At 38.8% G+C, this 13,470-nt stretch overlaps 1 protein-coding gene across 1 annotated transcript in view; it reads right to left on the bottom strand.

The window, feature by feature from the left end:
• TOX4 (TOX high mobility group box family member 4) overlaps positions 1-13,462 on the bottom strand; it is a 15,922-nt gene extending 2,460 nt beyond the window's left edge. Inside the window, exons 1-8 of the mRNA XM_063088447.1 lie at positions 13,382-13,462; positions 13,104-13,172; positions 6,830-7,072; positions 5,529-5,789; positions 4,942-5,172; positions 3,273-3,353; positions 2,185-2,931; positions 627-790 (exon numbers count right to left, since the gene is read on the bottom strand). Coding sequence (XP_062944517.1) covers positions 627-790; positions 2,185-2,931; positions 3,273-3,353; positions 4,942-5,172; positions 5,529-5,789; positions 6,830-7,072; positions 13,104-13,172; positions 13,382-13,387 — 1,802 coding nt within the window. The 5' untranslated portion in view covers positions 13,388-13,462. The remainder of the gene's footprint in view (positions 1-626; positions 791-2,184; positions 2,932-3,272; positions 3,354-4,941; positions 5,173-5,528; positions 5,790-6,829; positions 7,073-13,103; positions 13,173-13,381) is intronic.
• Between the last annotated feature and the right edge of the window lie 8 nt (positions 13,463-13,470).

Genomic DNA, 13,470 nt, shown 5'->3' with positions numbered 1-13,470 from the left:
TTTGAGATACAAATAGAAATACAAATTCCTGGGGCTGGCCCGTGGCTCACTTGTGAGAGAGTGGTGCTGACAGCACCAAGTCAAGGGTTAGGATCTCCTTACCGGTCATCTTTAAAAAAAAAAAAGAAAAGAAAAAAAAAAGAAATACAAATGCCTTGTTTAATGGATATAGGTAACTCCCAGGAAAATTTGGGGAAAAGGGCAAAATGTTCAGAATTTCTCCACACTCCCCCCACACTTACTACATTATTGTGTTACTTATCACTTACCCATTCTTCCTGAAATTCTGATTCCCTAAGTGGTCTGATTTGCACTAAGGACTGAAAAGCTAATATTTACAATCACTAACAGCTTAATTGATCATCATTTTTAAAGAGCATACATAGAGGTATGTGGTAACTGAAAAGTGAGAACTGCTGATTGCATCATCTTTGGCCATGTGGCAAATGTAAGCTTTTTTTAAGCAGGGGAACTTTTCTAGTAGACTCTCCAATCAGACTGTATATATAGCAACCTTCTCTACCTAAGGTAAGGTGACACTGATTGTATACTCAAGGTTACCATGTTTCCCAATACAGTTAACTTAGCAAATACCTGAATTGTAAGAAGGGGAACTGTAAGCTCACCTGCAGTGCTTCACCACACACTCATTGCTGCAGTACTCATTGTCCCAGTCCTTACTCACAACGGGAGGGTTCTCACAACCAGACCTCACACATCGAGGCTGGGGTGAGAGCATCACAGGAGACCCGCTCACCAATTCAACATCCATCTGAGAAGGAGACTCAACCTGTGAGAGGAAGACAGCACCAAGGATGGATTAGAGTGCTTCCTGCCTAGCTAGCTAGCTAGTCAAATTATCCCTGGGAACCAATGGAGAAAAAGGTGTTAAAATCCCTCACATGTAGGGGTAAAGTTCCAGAAGGTGAGTTCTTGGTCTCCCCCTCTTTAGAACTTTTCCAAGCAGACTGACAGGAAGATTTCTTCCCATCAGGGAAAGGCTGGGGATATTCTAATGCCCTTAAAATTAATCTAACCCATCACTGACTTTATTCCACACTTGAATAATATTCCTCTGAAAGTATTAAAAGGAGAATGTGAGTAGAGATTGAATCACCTCAAGTAAGCTAGATGGAGAGTGCTAAGAGAAGACACAATGTGGTGCTGTTAGAAAAGGGGAAAGAATTTGGAGTTTAAGTTTCCCGCTTGATAGGGTGTTATCTTTTTCATTTAAATGATTGCTTCTTTAATTGTAGAACGAGTCTGAAACAGACCCATATTTTAAAATTAATTGTCATGCAGTTAGCTCAGTTTAGAGTATCACCAAGGTCAAGGATTCAGATCCCGTTACCAGCCAGCTGCCGAAACAAATTACTGGTCATGTATAACAATGTATAACAAAGAAAACTAGGGTAACTGGCATCTGTTTATGTCTCTTTCAAAAAACTTAAAGATACAAACCCATTGAATTGTTCTGGCTATATCTCCCACTCCACGTGCATTTATTCCTTTTTTTTTTTTTTCTTTTTTTGTGGTGGCTGGCCAGTATGGGGATCCGAACCCTTGACCTTGGTGTTAACACTGTGCTCTAACCAAGTGATCCACATGCATTTAAAACATCAAGCTAAACAGTTAAAACCTAGAAATGAAAGGATTTATATCTCCAAGGTTTAGGATCCTTGGGTAGACACCTCTAAGAAGTAACAACTATGCTTATCCTCTCTACCTGAACTACAGTGTTAACTTCTGCTTAGTTAAGGAGTGGTCTGTGACAAGAGGCCTTTTAACACTTCTCAACAAAAACACCATGGGTATCTTGGGTGGGACAAGTCACTGTCACAGGAAAATGTCATCTGCATGATGTCTTATACTGTTAGTTGCCAGGCATTAAATGCTAGTAGAAACCCCCACTTTTTGGGCCGGCCCGTGGCTCACTCGGGAGAGTGCGGTGCTGATAACACCAAGGCCCCGGGTTCGGATCCCATATACGGATGGCCGGTTCGCTCACTGGCTGAGCGTGGTGCTGACAACACCAAATCAAGGGTTAAGATCCCCTTACCGGTCATCTTTTAAAAAAAAAAAAAAAAAAAAAAAAAAAAAGAAACCCCCACTTTTATTGAGTCAGCCAAAAATGCTCTTATACATTACCACTGGCCTAGAGGAAACACTTAAAAAGAGGCTTACCTCAGGAACTACATCTGTGATCATCTCACAGATTGTCTCAGGAGAGGTTGCCTCCACTGTGTGGGCCTCAGGGCTGTTGTTCACAGGCCGTTCAGGACTACTTTCTACAGCTGGTGGGACTAAGTTAGTCTGCATTTTCAGAGTGGGTAGAGGCACAATCTTGGTCTGCAGAGGAGGTGGCTGTTGCTGTAAATTGATTCGAACTTTCTGAGGTGGAGGCTGCTGCATGGCCTGGAGTGGAGGAGGCTGCTGCAGAATGGTAACTTGCTGCTGAGTCGGGGGCTGAGGCATCTGTTGTAATGGAGGGGGCTGTAGTCGAGGTGGAGGCAGTTGCATAGAAGCAGCAGCAGCTGCTGCTGCTGCCTGCAGCACTGACCGAGTGACAATCTGGGCTTGTTGACTGGGCTGGATAGTAGCTGTGCTGGTTTGGCCTAGTTGGAGCCCCCGGGAGGTTACCACTGTGGCTGGGATAACAGTAACCATCCCTCCTTGAGACATGGTAATAGAAGAGGGCAACATCTGTTTGGTAATAATCAACTTGGTGATATTGGGCTGGCCCCCAACCCCAGAAGATGCCTGGTTTGCCACATAGGATGAAAGAGTGGAGTTAACAACAATTGAAGGGGACAGGGCAGGGGGCTCTGTTGACACTGGTGCTGGAGATGCTGGGTCAACAGTAGCCATAGGAGGTGGAGAAGGAGTCTGTGATGGTGGCACTGGATCCAATTCCACTGTTTCCACAGTGGCCTAAAAGAAGATCAAGAAAAATAACATTTGGAGATTTACTCTCTACCGTAGAACATATTCACTCTAATCACTTCCAAAGAAAAGATACATCACAGATTTTTTAAAAAGGAGCAGCTGTGGGTACCACCCTGGCTAAAGTAAACAATGGAAGTAATGAATAAACTCAGAATGACAAGGTTTATATGACAAATAATGGGAAAGCTATTATATACTTTTAAAGATTTTAATACTATCTGGCTTCAATAAGTCCCACAGGTTTTTGTTGGTACTTACTTATAACAGCTAGCTAACAGTTCAAAAAACTTATTGGTTTAAATATCTTTCTGCCCTAATCCTCTTACCTGACATTCTTGGTTGTCTTTGTAAGCAGCCAGAGCCTTAAGATACTCTTTCTTGGCAGCTTCAGTTTTCCTCTTATACACCTGTAGGAAAGACAGACTTTTAAATAAGTCCCCATGCTCCTAGAAAAGACTTATAATTCTATATTATTCATCAGTGAATGAATTTATCTGTCTAATCATTGACAACATTTTCAATGAATACACTTCTGAAAGCTAACAATCAGATAGACAGGTTCCATGGCTGACTCACTTCACTGAGCATACCTCTGAAAGCCAGCCAATCAAGAATGAGTTTTGCCAAAATAACTACATTTCTAAAGTGAACATCAACCCATGTTCACTTCTGCCACAAAAAGAAACCCTGACCCAAAACTATGTAAGATCAATAGTTTCTTAGTCTGCAACTGTGCCTAATCAGTACATTCTACTTAAAGGAATGTGGTAAATTGTTTGCAAAGAACAGCCACAAGAATTCCTCCCATCCTGCAGGCTTCTTCTTGAAGCCTGTTTCCTCTTCGTTTGAATCTGTGACTTGTTTGATCATGAGAATGTGGCTAAAGTGACACTGAGACTTAAGAGACCTTGAGGCATTTGTTTTTGCTTTCTTGGAAGGTTGCTCTAAGTCTACCATACCATAAGGAAGACAGTCTAGCCTGCTTGGAGAATGAGAGCCTACGTGAAGGAGAATTAAGGCATCCTAGCCAACAGAGAGCAACAACTGCCAGACATGGGAGCAGGGCCATCTTGGCCAGCCATACCAGCCATCATTCGATTACAACCACAGGAATGAGCCCAGGCAAGAATAGCAAGAAAAAAACCACCCAGCCATCTCACAGAATCATGAGAAATAGAAGTTGCCATTGTGTTAAGCCCTTAAATTTGTGGTGGTTTGTTGAGGAGCAACAGACAACTGATACACGTTACGTATAATAAATTCAGCTTCTCGTTTCAAATATTAAGTAGAAGATTCACTTTGACCCAAGACCTCAGTGCCTAGGGTAATGATAATCATATCCATCTTCAGTTTCAATTGTATCTCATATTTGTACAGTATCATAATTTTCATTTATTTTTAAAATCCAGATTAAATTTAGGAAGACTGACTAGTTTTCAAATTTATACTAGGCTAAAAAGACCCTAAATTAAATTCTAAATCCAAACTTGGTAGTGGATTTTAGAGTTAGCCACAGCATGCAACTTGTCAAGTAATAGCCTAATTTTATAAATGAGAAAAGAATGAGGCTTAGAAAAGTAAAATATCTAAAAATAGTTGAAGATACACAAAAAATTATAGGAGTCACTATTAGTAGGAAGCACATGGAATATGGAGTTAAAGAATCTGGATTGTGTCTCAACTCTGCCACTTAAAATTTATATTAACTGGCAGTGGGCCCCAGTTTCCATCCTCAGTAAAAAGGAGGAAATGGTTGTTATTTTATAGAGTTACTGTAAAGATTCAGTGTCTTTATAATAATTTCAAAATGGGTTTTTTGGATTCAGTGTATGGCTGCAACTTCTAAGACAAGTGATGATGTATGAATGCCATTAACAAAGAGCTGACATTAATAAATAAGGACATATAAGAAAGAAGAAAACCTTAATTTTTAATCCCCTTACCTAAAAAATCCTGGAACATTCACTATTCATTAGTTTCTCATTGTTTGCTCACCTGTTTTTGCTCCTCTCCAAGACTGTCCCACATGGAAGCCACAATTTTTGAAACCTCTCCAAAAGTGGCATTGGGATTCTGTCCCTTGATGGCAGCCTGTGTATCACGAAAGAATAAAGCATATGCTGAGACTGGTTTCTGAGGTTCATTAGGATCTTTCTTTTTTCTCTTCTTGGGGGCCTTCTGCTTTTTCCCTGCTTCTACCACCACTGTCTTCTGGCTGGGAAGTTGCTGTAGGGGAGAAAAAAAGAGAGAATTACAAGGTGGAAGAAGGAAATTATATGTCTGGAGAACTGTAAGAAAAGGACTTTTATATAAGGGGAAACTAGCCACATATACGGAATTTTCAGAAATGCTAAAAACAGAGGCAATAGAATTAAAAGACATTAGTAAAGTATATGAGGACCAATGAGAATGGGGATTGGGAGGAGCATTATAAACTGGAATTCAAGAGGTGGGTCCTCATACACAGAAAAGAGCAGAGGAGATGGCAGGGCAGAAGTAAAGTACACTGATTAGGCTCTGTAGGCCAAGAGTTATATCCTAGAATACCATGGCAGAATTGATTTTGGCAGGGAATGCCTCACCCTCCGGAAATCCTCAACACCATCCTCATGAAGTGAACTAGTAGGTGAAGGGGTGGTTGAAAGACGATCTTCAGGTGACTGGGCAGGTAGCAGGATGGTGCCACCCCCTAAGCTCAAACCAAGTTGAGAACTCAGTTCTGACTGATCAATGGTGGTCAACTGGCTATGCGCCATCAAGCCAGATGTCATGTCTGTCATTGGTACATCAATTGTAACAGGTGGGTTGGCACTATACTGAGTTCCTATGGAATGGTCCAAGTCCTGAGAGAAGCAGAAGGACTAATTAAACACTAAATATAAAATACCACTTTTCCCCCCACTGAATTCAGGACAGCTTATAAATCCTCTGCTTACCCAGACTGTTTCATCATTTAAACTCTAAAACCCATCAAATAATTTGTCTACATATAAAACATATTAAACTTTTTTTAAAAGTAGAGAAATTAGAAAATTCACTTCTTTGCACTCAAAGGCCTATTCTGAAATAACTATAAATAATCAGAGAAGTTTTCATTTTGGACAAATTAACTTAAAGAGTAAATAACTTATTCAGTTATGTGTAGATAATGACCACACACAGGGTAAAGAAAAACTTCCCATCTGTAACTTCTCAAAGTAATAGCTTTTAAGGGCTGGCCCGTGGCTCACTCAGGAGAGTGCGGTGCTGATAACACCAAGGCCCTGGGTTCGGATCCTATATACGGATGGCCGGCTCACTCACTGGCTGAGTGTGGTGCTGACAACACCAAGCCAAGGGTTAAGATCCCCTTACCAGTCATCTTTAAAAAAAAAAGCAGAACAGCCTTTAAAGTTGCAGTACACAGGCAATCAGAGTAAATAAGGCCCATCAATTTTAGAGATGTTTGGCATCAAATACAGTGTGGAGATATGTTAATAATGAGATGTCCTGGAAGCCCAACACACTGATGTATCGCACTAATCCACAATGAATACTAGGTTTGGTACAGACTGTTCTTGAACAAATCCCTCAATATATCAGCTATCACACTTGCATTTGAGTCCTAGGATGTGAAGGCCATAATAAAAGAGAAAACCTTTTTTCCTGAAGTGAAAATCACAATAAATCATTTTCACTTCAGGGTTACCATTGGAAACTTTATACTTTTAAATTACTTTTCAAGTAAAATTGACCCAGATGGTAAATTTCATTTATTTAGGTTTGTGAGCCTTTAGCCAAAAGAATGAGAATACCCAAATGTAGTAGGGAATAGAGTAACTTTTGTCTCCCCTAACACCCTGCCCATGAGCTTGGGTGAGCCTGAAAATGTCTTGCCCCTTACCATGGTCAAGCCCCCACTCAGGAGCCCCCCGCCCTGCTCCATCAAGCCATGGGTCATGCCCACAGGCATGTCCAATGTCTGGACCCCATACTGGGCTGAAAAACTGCCATCCTGTGAGGAGGAAGGGTCTGCCAGGTCATCAAAGTGGCCAACCACATCTGATACAGCCAGTGAGGGATCAGAATCCAAGGAGATAGGTGGGATTTCAAATTCCTCATCACCCAAGCTTGGTGTATGGAATGTCTGTAGAGAAAAAAAGGGAAAAAGAATTAGTAGGGGAGGAGGAACTGCATAATGGTAAGTGAAGAACACAGTGGGGTACTGGATATTCTCAGTGTACCTCTTTTCAGCTTGGGACCCTATTTTTGGTATCAATTTCTTAGGACCTATTTAGTTTTACAAATAAACCTCTCATATCTCATACCCTTGCTCATATGGCACATACAAGGCTGCTAATATCAATCACAATGTTCAATTCTTTTATCTATTTTCTACCTGTACCATCTCAGTTGTCCTAAATTATTATGCCTATTGTTCTAATGAATAATTATTTCAGCACCATTAGTTAGGATCTACCCTTTATAACCCGATTAGCTATGATGCTTGGAATCTCTCTAAAGATTCTAATAGATAGCAGTTATTTTGCAATTGTTAAACCTGAACTGTTAGATCACAGAAATAAATTGTCAACCAGCCAATTATACTTCGTTGTTTTAGGGTCCTTTGACACAGATCCTAAAAGGTACTATTATGGGAAACTTATGCCCCTCTAAAATATTTGCACTTAAAGTTGCCTACGTCTTTTCCATTTTAGGAATTATGTTAACAACAAATAAAATTCCACTTTGTATAGGATTTTAGGAAAACTCTAACAATGCCAAGAGAAGGATAATAGTGAGGAGAAAAACCTTATTACAGCCAAAGAGCAAACTGGTTCTCTAACAGTTCCAGAGCACATTCCTAGTCTTGCTCTAACCAAGTCTTTCTGTAAGAGAGGAAGAAAAAGATTATTCTAGCTGTCTAAAGACACATTCCCTTCCTCTGAGTCCAATTAGACCAGTAATAATAAACTCTTTCTATTCTGAAAGGGGCTACCACTCACACTGTTAACAGACCAATGTCTGATCTACAAATATGTTAACTGCTATGGTTCCTTTTTGACACTAAAAAACTCAAATGGAGTCATCTTCAGCAATAAAGCATTATAAATAACAGCAAGAGAGATTTTGCTGTCAAACAGACCTGGGTTCAAGTCCCAACTCGGCCACTTACTATATGACTTTGAACAGGTTTTCCTCATCTATAAAATGGGAAATACAATGGTAAAACCCTTGTATGGTTATTATGAGGATAAACGGAATTTAGTGCACAAAAGCTTATCACATCGCCTGAAACATAATTGATTAATAACCATTATTAGCCATTATTAATGATATTAATATCCTAATAATTATTAATTTGCCACCTGCCCTAACCAATGATCCTAAATAATTGGACTTTTAGAAATTTTAAATTCTATCAACCTAACAGACAGCATAGTAAATATCAACTGATTCAGATCAAATTAAATAGGTACACACATTTTTTTTCATAAATAAAAAAGGCTATTTTGGGGGCAGCAGGCGAGTACGGGGATCCAAACCCGTGAACTTGGTGTTATAAGGCTTTTCTCTAACCAACTGAGCTAACCGACCAGCCCTAAATAATGTACTCTGTTCCTTGATGTTTCTGTAGATCCAGAAAGGGTCTCACTATTATCATCATTTTTGTTTTAATGAAGACATTGTTAGAGAGAATATTTCCAGCTAGTAGGAACTAGAGAGGAAAAAAATATGCCTCTGAAATGCCCAATTTCTCTGAATCACATTGGCAAAAAGAAAAAAGCTTCCTAGAGGACCAAAAACAAACAACACACAGCTTCATTTCTACATTTTCCTCCTCCTTAGTATTTTATTTACTATGGTAAAAATTTGATAGTTGTCTGGGATATAATATGAATTGCACATGGAGCATAGGAGCAGGCAGTTCTTTATAGGAAAAACTAAAACTTTCCCTGAGAACTGAGCTTTTCTCAGTACAAAACCCATACTTTACCTTCAGGTCCGTGACTCTGAAATTTCAGTTTAGGTTCATGTGAGAATTTTTCAGAAAGAGGGTACAAAGATTTTTACCAAATTCTCATGCAAACAAAAAGTTATAGGAACAGAGGAAAGGTCCAACAGAAACATTTACTGTACTAGATTAATAATTGTACAATAGTATTTTTCAATTTTTTTAAGATACAGATTGCTTTGGCAAAGCAAAAGATTTTCATCCTTTTCTGCTTACCACAACAAATAAAACAGCAACTCTGCCAAGATAGGAAAAATGATACTACTTGTTAATGAGAACTCATAAAGTATCCAAAACAAGAGACCAGTGTTTTACAAGGGACAACTTGTCATAAACCATCTGGAGTGCTCCAATGGACTACTCTGAAAAACCAGACATAGACAGATTCCATTGTATCAGATCAACAAAAGTATTCTTTCTATGCACCACCCCTTGGGATGTGGAAACAGCTTTGTTATTCAGTATCTGTGGCTTTCATGTTGGTGGTGTTTTTTTGTTTGTTTGTTTCCATTTTGCTTTGTTTTGCTTTGTTTATTTCTTCCTTTAAGTATGAACAGTAAGATAACTGCAGTTATCAAGAACAGAGAAGGGCAAACCACTTGCTATAATAAACACAGAGATTCACTAAAATCACTTTTATCACCATAAATGGTCTGTGAAATTATGGGTAAAATCCAGTAATTGAATATATAAACTTATTTTAGTGTATCTATTACATAACTGGATCGCACTCTAGACTGTCAGATATAAAACAAAGCTAAAACTGTAGCAAATATTAAAGTAAAAGTAAGTAATTTGGAAACAGAAGGAGAAAACAGAAACATGATGCAGTATCTTCTCACTCAGCTTTCCTTTCCTTCACGGTTAGATTCCTGGGCCTTTTTGAGAGAAGGCAGCTTGGGATTTACAGTTTAAAAGCAAGAATGCTTAGATATTGAGAGAACCAAAAAAAGTAAAAAATACTATTTCCCTCCCTTTTCTCATTCTCGTACCATTATTTCTTTAAATAGTTTCTTGTATAGATTATTCATTTTAGAGAAATTTATTTTAACCCAACACGTATTTATTTAACAATACACTGGTACTATGGGTCATTAAAATAATTGCTCTTAAAAACTGGTACAGTTGTGACAATTTTACCTATTCAGTCTGAAATCACTAACTAGTCTAATGTTATAAGTACTTTTCCTGATTAAGGATAGGCATCTTTATGATTTATTTATTTCCCTAACGTGCTCAAAGCACAACATCACTATATAAGCACCAACCTGAATGAGAGAAATTGAAAGATTAAATTTCCATCATGTCACAGAACTTTCTTTTCTCAAGCAATGCTGTAACAAATGGTACACCTTCCTCTCTGGACACCTACTCTTTTAGAATTATTATTTCTTATTTCATTTAGGTATAACTTACGTAAGGTACATAAATTTTAAGTATACAGCTTGATGAACTTTTACATATGTAAACACCCAAGTAACAACCACCCAAATCAAAGATGCAGAATATTTCTATCACTCAAAGATTTCCTCATGTCCCTTCCCAATACATATTCCCTCCCCTCCACAACAGGTACCACTATTTCAATAGTTTAGTTTTGCCTATTCTTGAGACCTCATGAAAAAGGAACTCATATAGGGTCTACTCTTTCATGTCTGGGTTCTTTTACTCAACAATATATTTGAGATTATCCATGTTGCATTTAACATTTCATTTTTTAATTGCTGTGTAGTATTCCTTTTTATAAATATACCAATTTGTTCTGTTGATAGATATTTGGGTTGTTTCCAGTGTTTAGCTGTTAATAATAAAGTTGCTGTGAACATACATTTTTGGCAAACATGCAATCATTTCTATTGTGTATATATCAAGGAGTGGAATTAGCAGGTCACAGGTTAGGCACACATTTATCTTTAGTAGATAGTGCCAGTTTTTCAAAGTGTTTGAATCAATTTACACTCTCACCAGCAATGATTGAGAGTTATCCACATCCTTGGCTAACTCTTGGAATTGTCAGTTTTTTAAATCATTCTGTTGGGTGTGCAATGGTATCTTGTAATGATTTTAATTGGCATTTATTTCCCTGATGGGTGATGATGACCCTTTTTCATAGTGGCAATTTGGATATCCTCTTTTGTGAAGTGACTATTCATATCCTTTGCCCATTTTTAACTTTTGGACTCTTTTACTCTGCAGAAGTACTTCATATATTCTGAATATGAGTTAGATATATGTACTGTAAGTATCTTCTTCCAGTATGTAGAGTGCTTAACTTGTTAATGATGCCTTTTGATGAAAAGAAGTTTCTAACTTTAATTAAGTCCAATTTTTCAATTTTTTAAATGGTTAGTACTTTTTATAGACAACTTTTTTTTTTTTTTGCAAGAAAACTCTAAAAGTACTCTTCTTCTAAAAGAATCTTAAGAAAATACTACCTTTACTTACTTCTAAGGTATATTTGGGATGGATACAACAAAACCCACAAACCCATTAAAATAAACAACCACCACTACCACCAAGAGGGGAAGAGAAGGTGTAGAAGTTGTAATGAGAAAAAGAACTTTTAACAATGACAGAAGTCCTACACTAAAGAAAGCTACTGAAATCAAGCCTAGAACTTAGCTATGAGCTCTCTGGCAAAACAAAAAGCAACCAAAAAATTTCTTAAATCATAAAAACAAAAATAAAGGATAGACTCAAACCTGGAAAGTTTCTTGAGGTAAAAAGGAGCCACCTCTTATGTAGTTATCTCTTGATTGTTCAACCTCATTAAAGGGGTAGAAGATTAAGAACGGGATAAATTTGAAAGCTACTTGTATTTAAACTGTACTTTCACATGAATAAGACCAATGTGAAACTTACAACACTCCAAATAATGTAATTTAAACTGTGAAGACCTGATTGAGAAGAAATTGGCAATGACGTACTCTCACATGGATGAGGCCAATGTGAGATTTATAACACTCCACATAATGAAATTACACCATGGAGACCTCATTCAGAAGAAACTGGCAACGAACTGCAAAGCACCAAACAGATTTTCATTTTATATCATTTCTGAATGTTCTGCTCATTTGATTCACACTCCCCCTCTCCCCCACTTAGGAGAAGAATAATAAATAATAACATCAATAAAGAAGTTGAAAAAAACCTAGCAACTGCTATTTGTCAATCTAATTCTCATCCATGAAAACCTTAGGATTTATTATAGGATAAGTCCATTCGACAGCAATTAACAATTCTTCGTACAAAAAAAAACTGATGCAAAAGGTTCACATCACTTTTGAAAAAAAATATTAAAATCCTCAAAAGATGGTAGAAGGTTCAAGGCTTCACAGTTTCTCAAAGACTGAGAAATTTTAATCTGTTCCATCTTTCTCTTTTGTCTTGCTTAAACAAGTGATACATATCTACACTACGACAATATTTCAACCAAAACTTTTCACGAATACTTTAGGACCTCACCATAACCATTACCTCTACTTTACAACATCGTGAGAAACTACTACAGCCATCTAAAAGCTGGGGAAACTGTGACATACAAAGATGAAGTAATCTGCCCGAAGTCTAAACCACTGGCAAACAGAAACATGTTCTACTCAATTCCTTTCATGTTCTCTGGTAGCTATTTCCTTTCCTCCTGTCATTAGCAAAACAAGCTAACACCATGTATGTAAACGTAACTACTAACTTTATCAGAGGAAGAAGTTTAAGTTAAAAAAAAAAAAAGACCCCTTCAACACGGTTCGTTTCTAGAATAAACACATGTCCATGGTTAACCCGTGCTAGGTAGGCTTCTTCCCTCACCCCTATTTCTTTAGCTGCTGAAAAATTTTCTTCCCACTGAGATACCCCAAGATTGTTGTAGCTATTTCTCCCCAACGAAAGGAGACAATTCCACTCTGTCTTCCAACACAGAATCACTCTCCTCTTTAAATTATCTCTTTCCAACATCCTGCTTTTCTGTTGACAGCAGCTTCCCAGGCCTTCCCCAGGCAGTCCTCAGAGGCTCTAGAAGCAGCTGTCACTTTTCTCTAAACACACCAATCGCGGCCCCTGCTTCCCAGCCCCCAGTCCCGGGCGTCCGCGCTCTCCTCTCCACCACCCTACCCCCACGGCTGCCTCAGGCCCTCCCCCCGCAGCGTCAGCAGCTGTTGCTTACCTCGGCCCCGGACAGGAAGGGGTGCGAGGGCCCTGTGATCGTCAGGTAATTGTCATTTCCTCCGGGAAACTGGAAACCAAAAGAAAGCCGCAGGGATAAGTTATTCAGAGCAGGGAGTTAGGTTGGAGCGAAGGATTCTGACCCCAACGTTCTGATAACACTCCCCAAACCCTGCTCTATCTCCTCTCCCGTCAGCCGTCCCTCCGCCCATCTTCCCGCCTCTGCTTCAACCCGGTCGCGCGATCTCTCGCCAGCCTTCTTAGCACTCAAGTTCCTACCTCCATCTTCACACAACCCCTACCACCGTCTCTATTTCCTCATAGCTCGCACCGCCCCCACTGGACTCGGAACTGCCGTCACTTCCGCA

This window comes from Cynocephalus volans, chromosome 3 (genome assembly GCF_027409185.1).
Source record: "Cynocephalus volans isolate mCynVol1 chromosome 3, mCynVol1.pri, whole genome shotgun sequence".
NCBI lineage: Eukaryota > Metazoa > Chordata > Mammalia > Dermoptera > Cynocephalidae > Cynocephalus > Cynocephalus volans.
The sequence above is the reverse complement of the archived record's forward strand: the minus strand, read 5'-3'. Positions and strand labels throughout refer to the sequence as shown.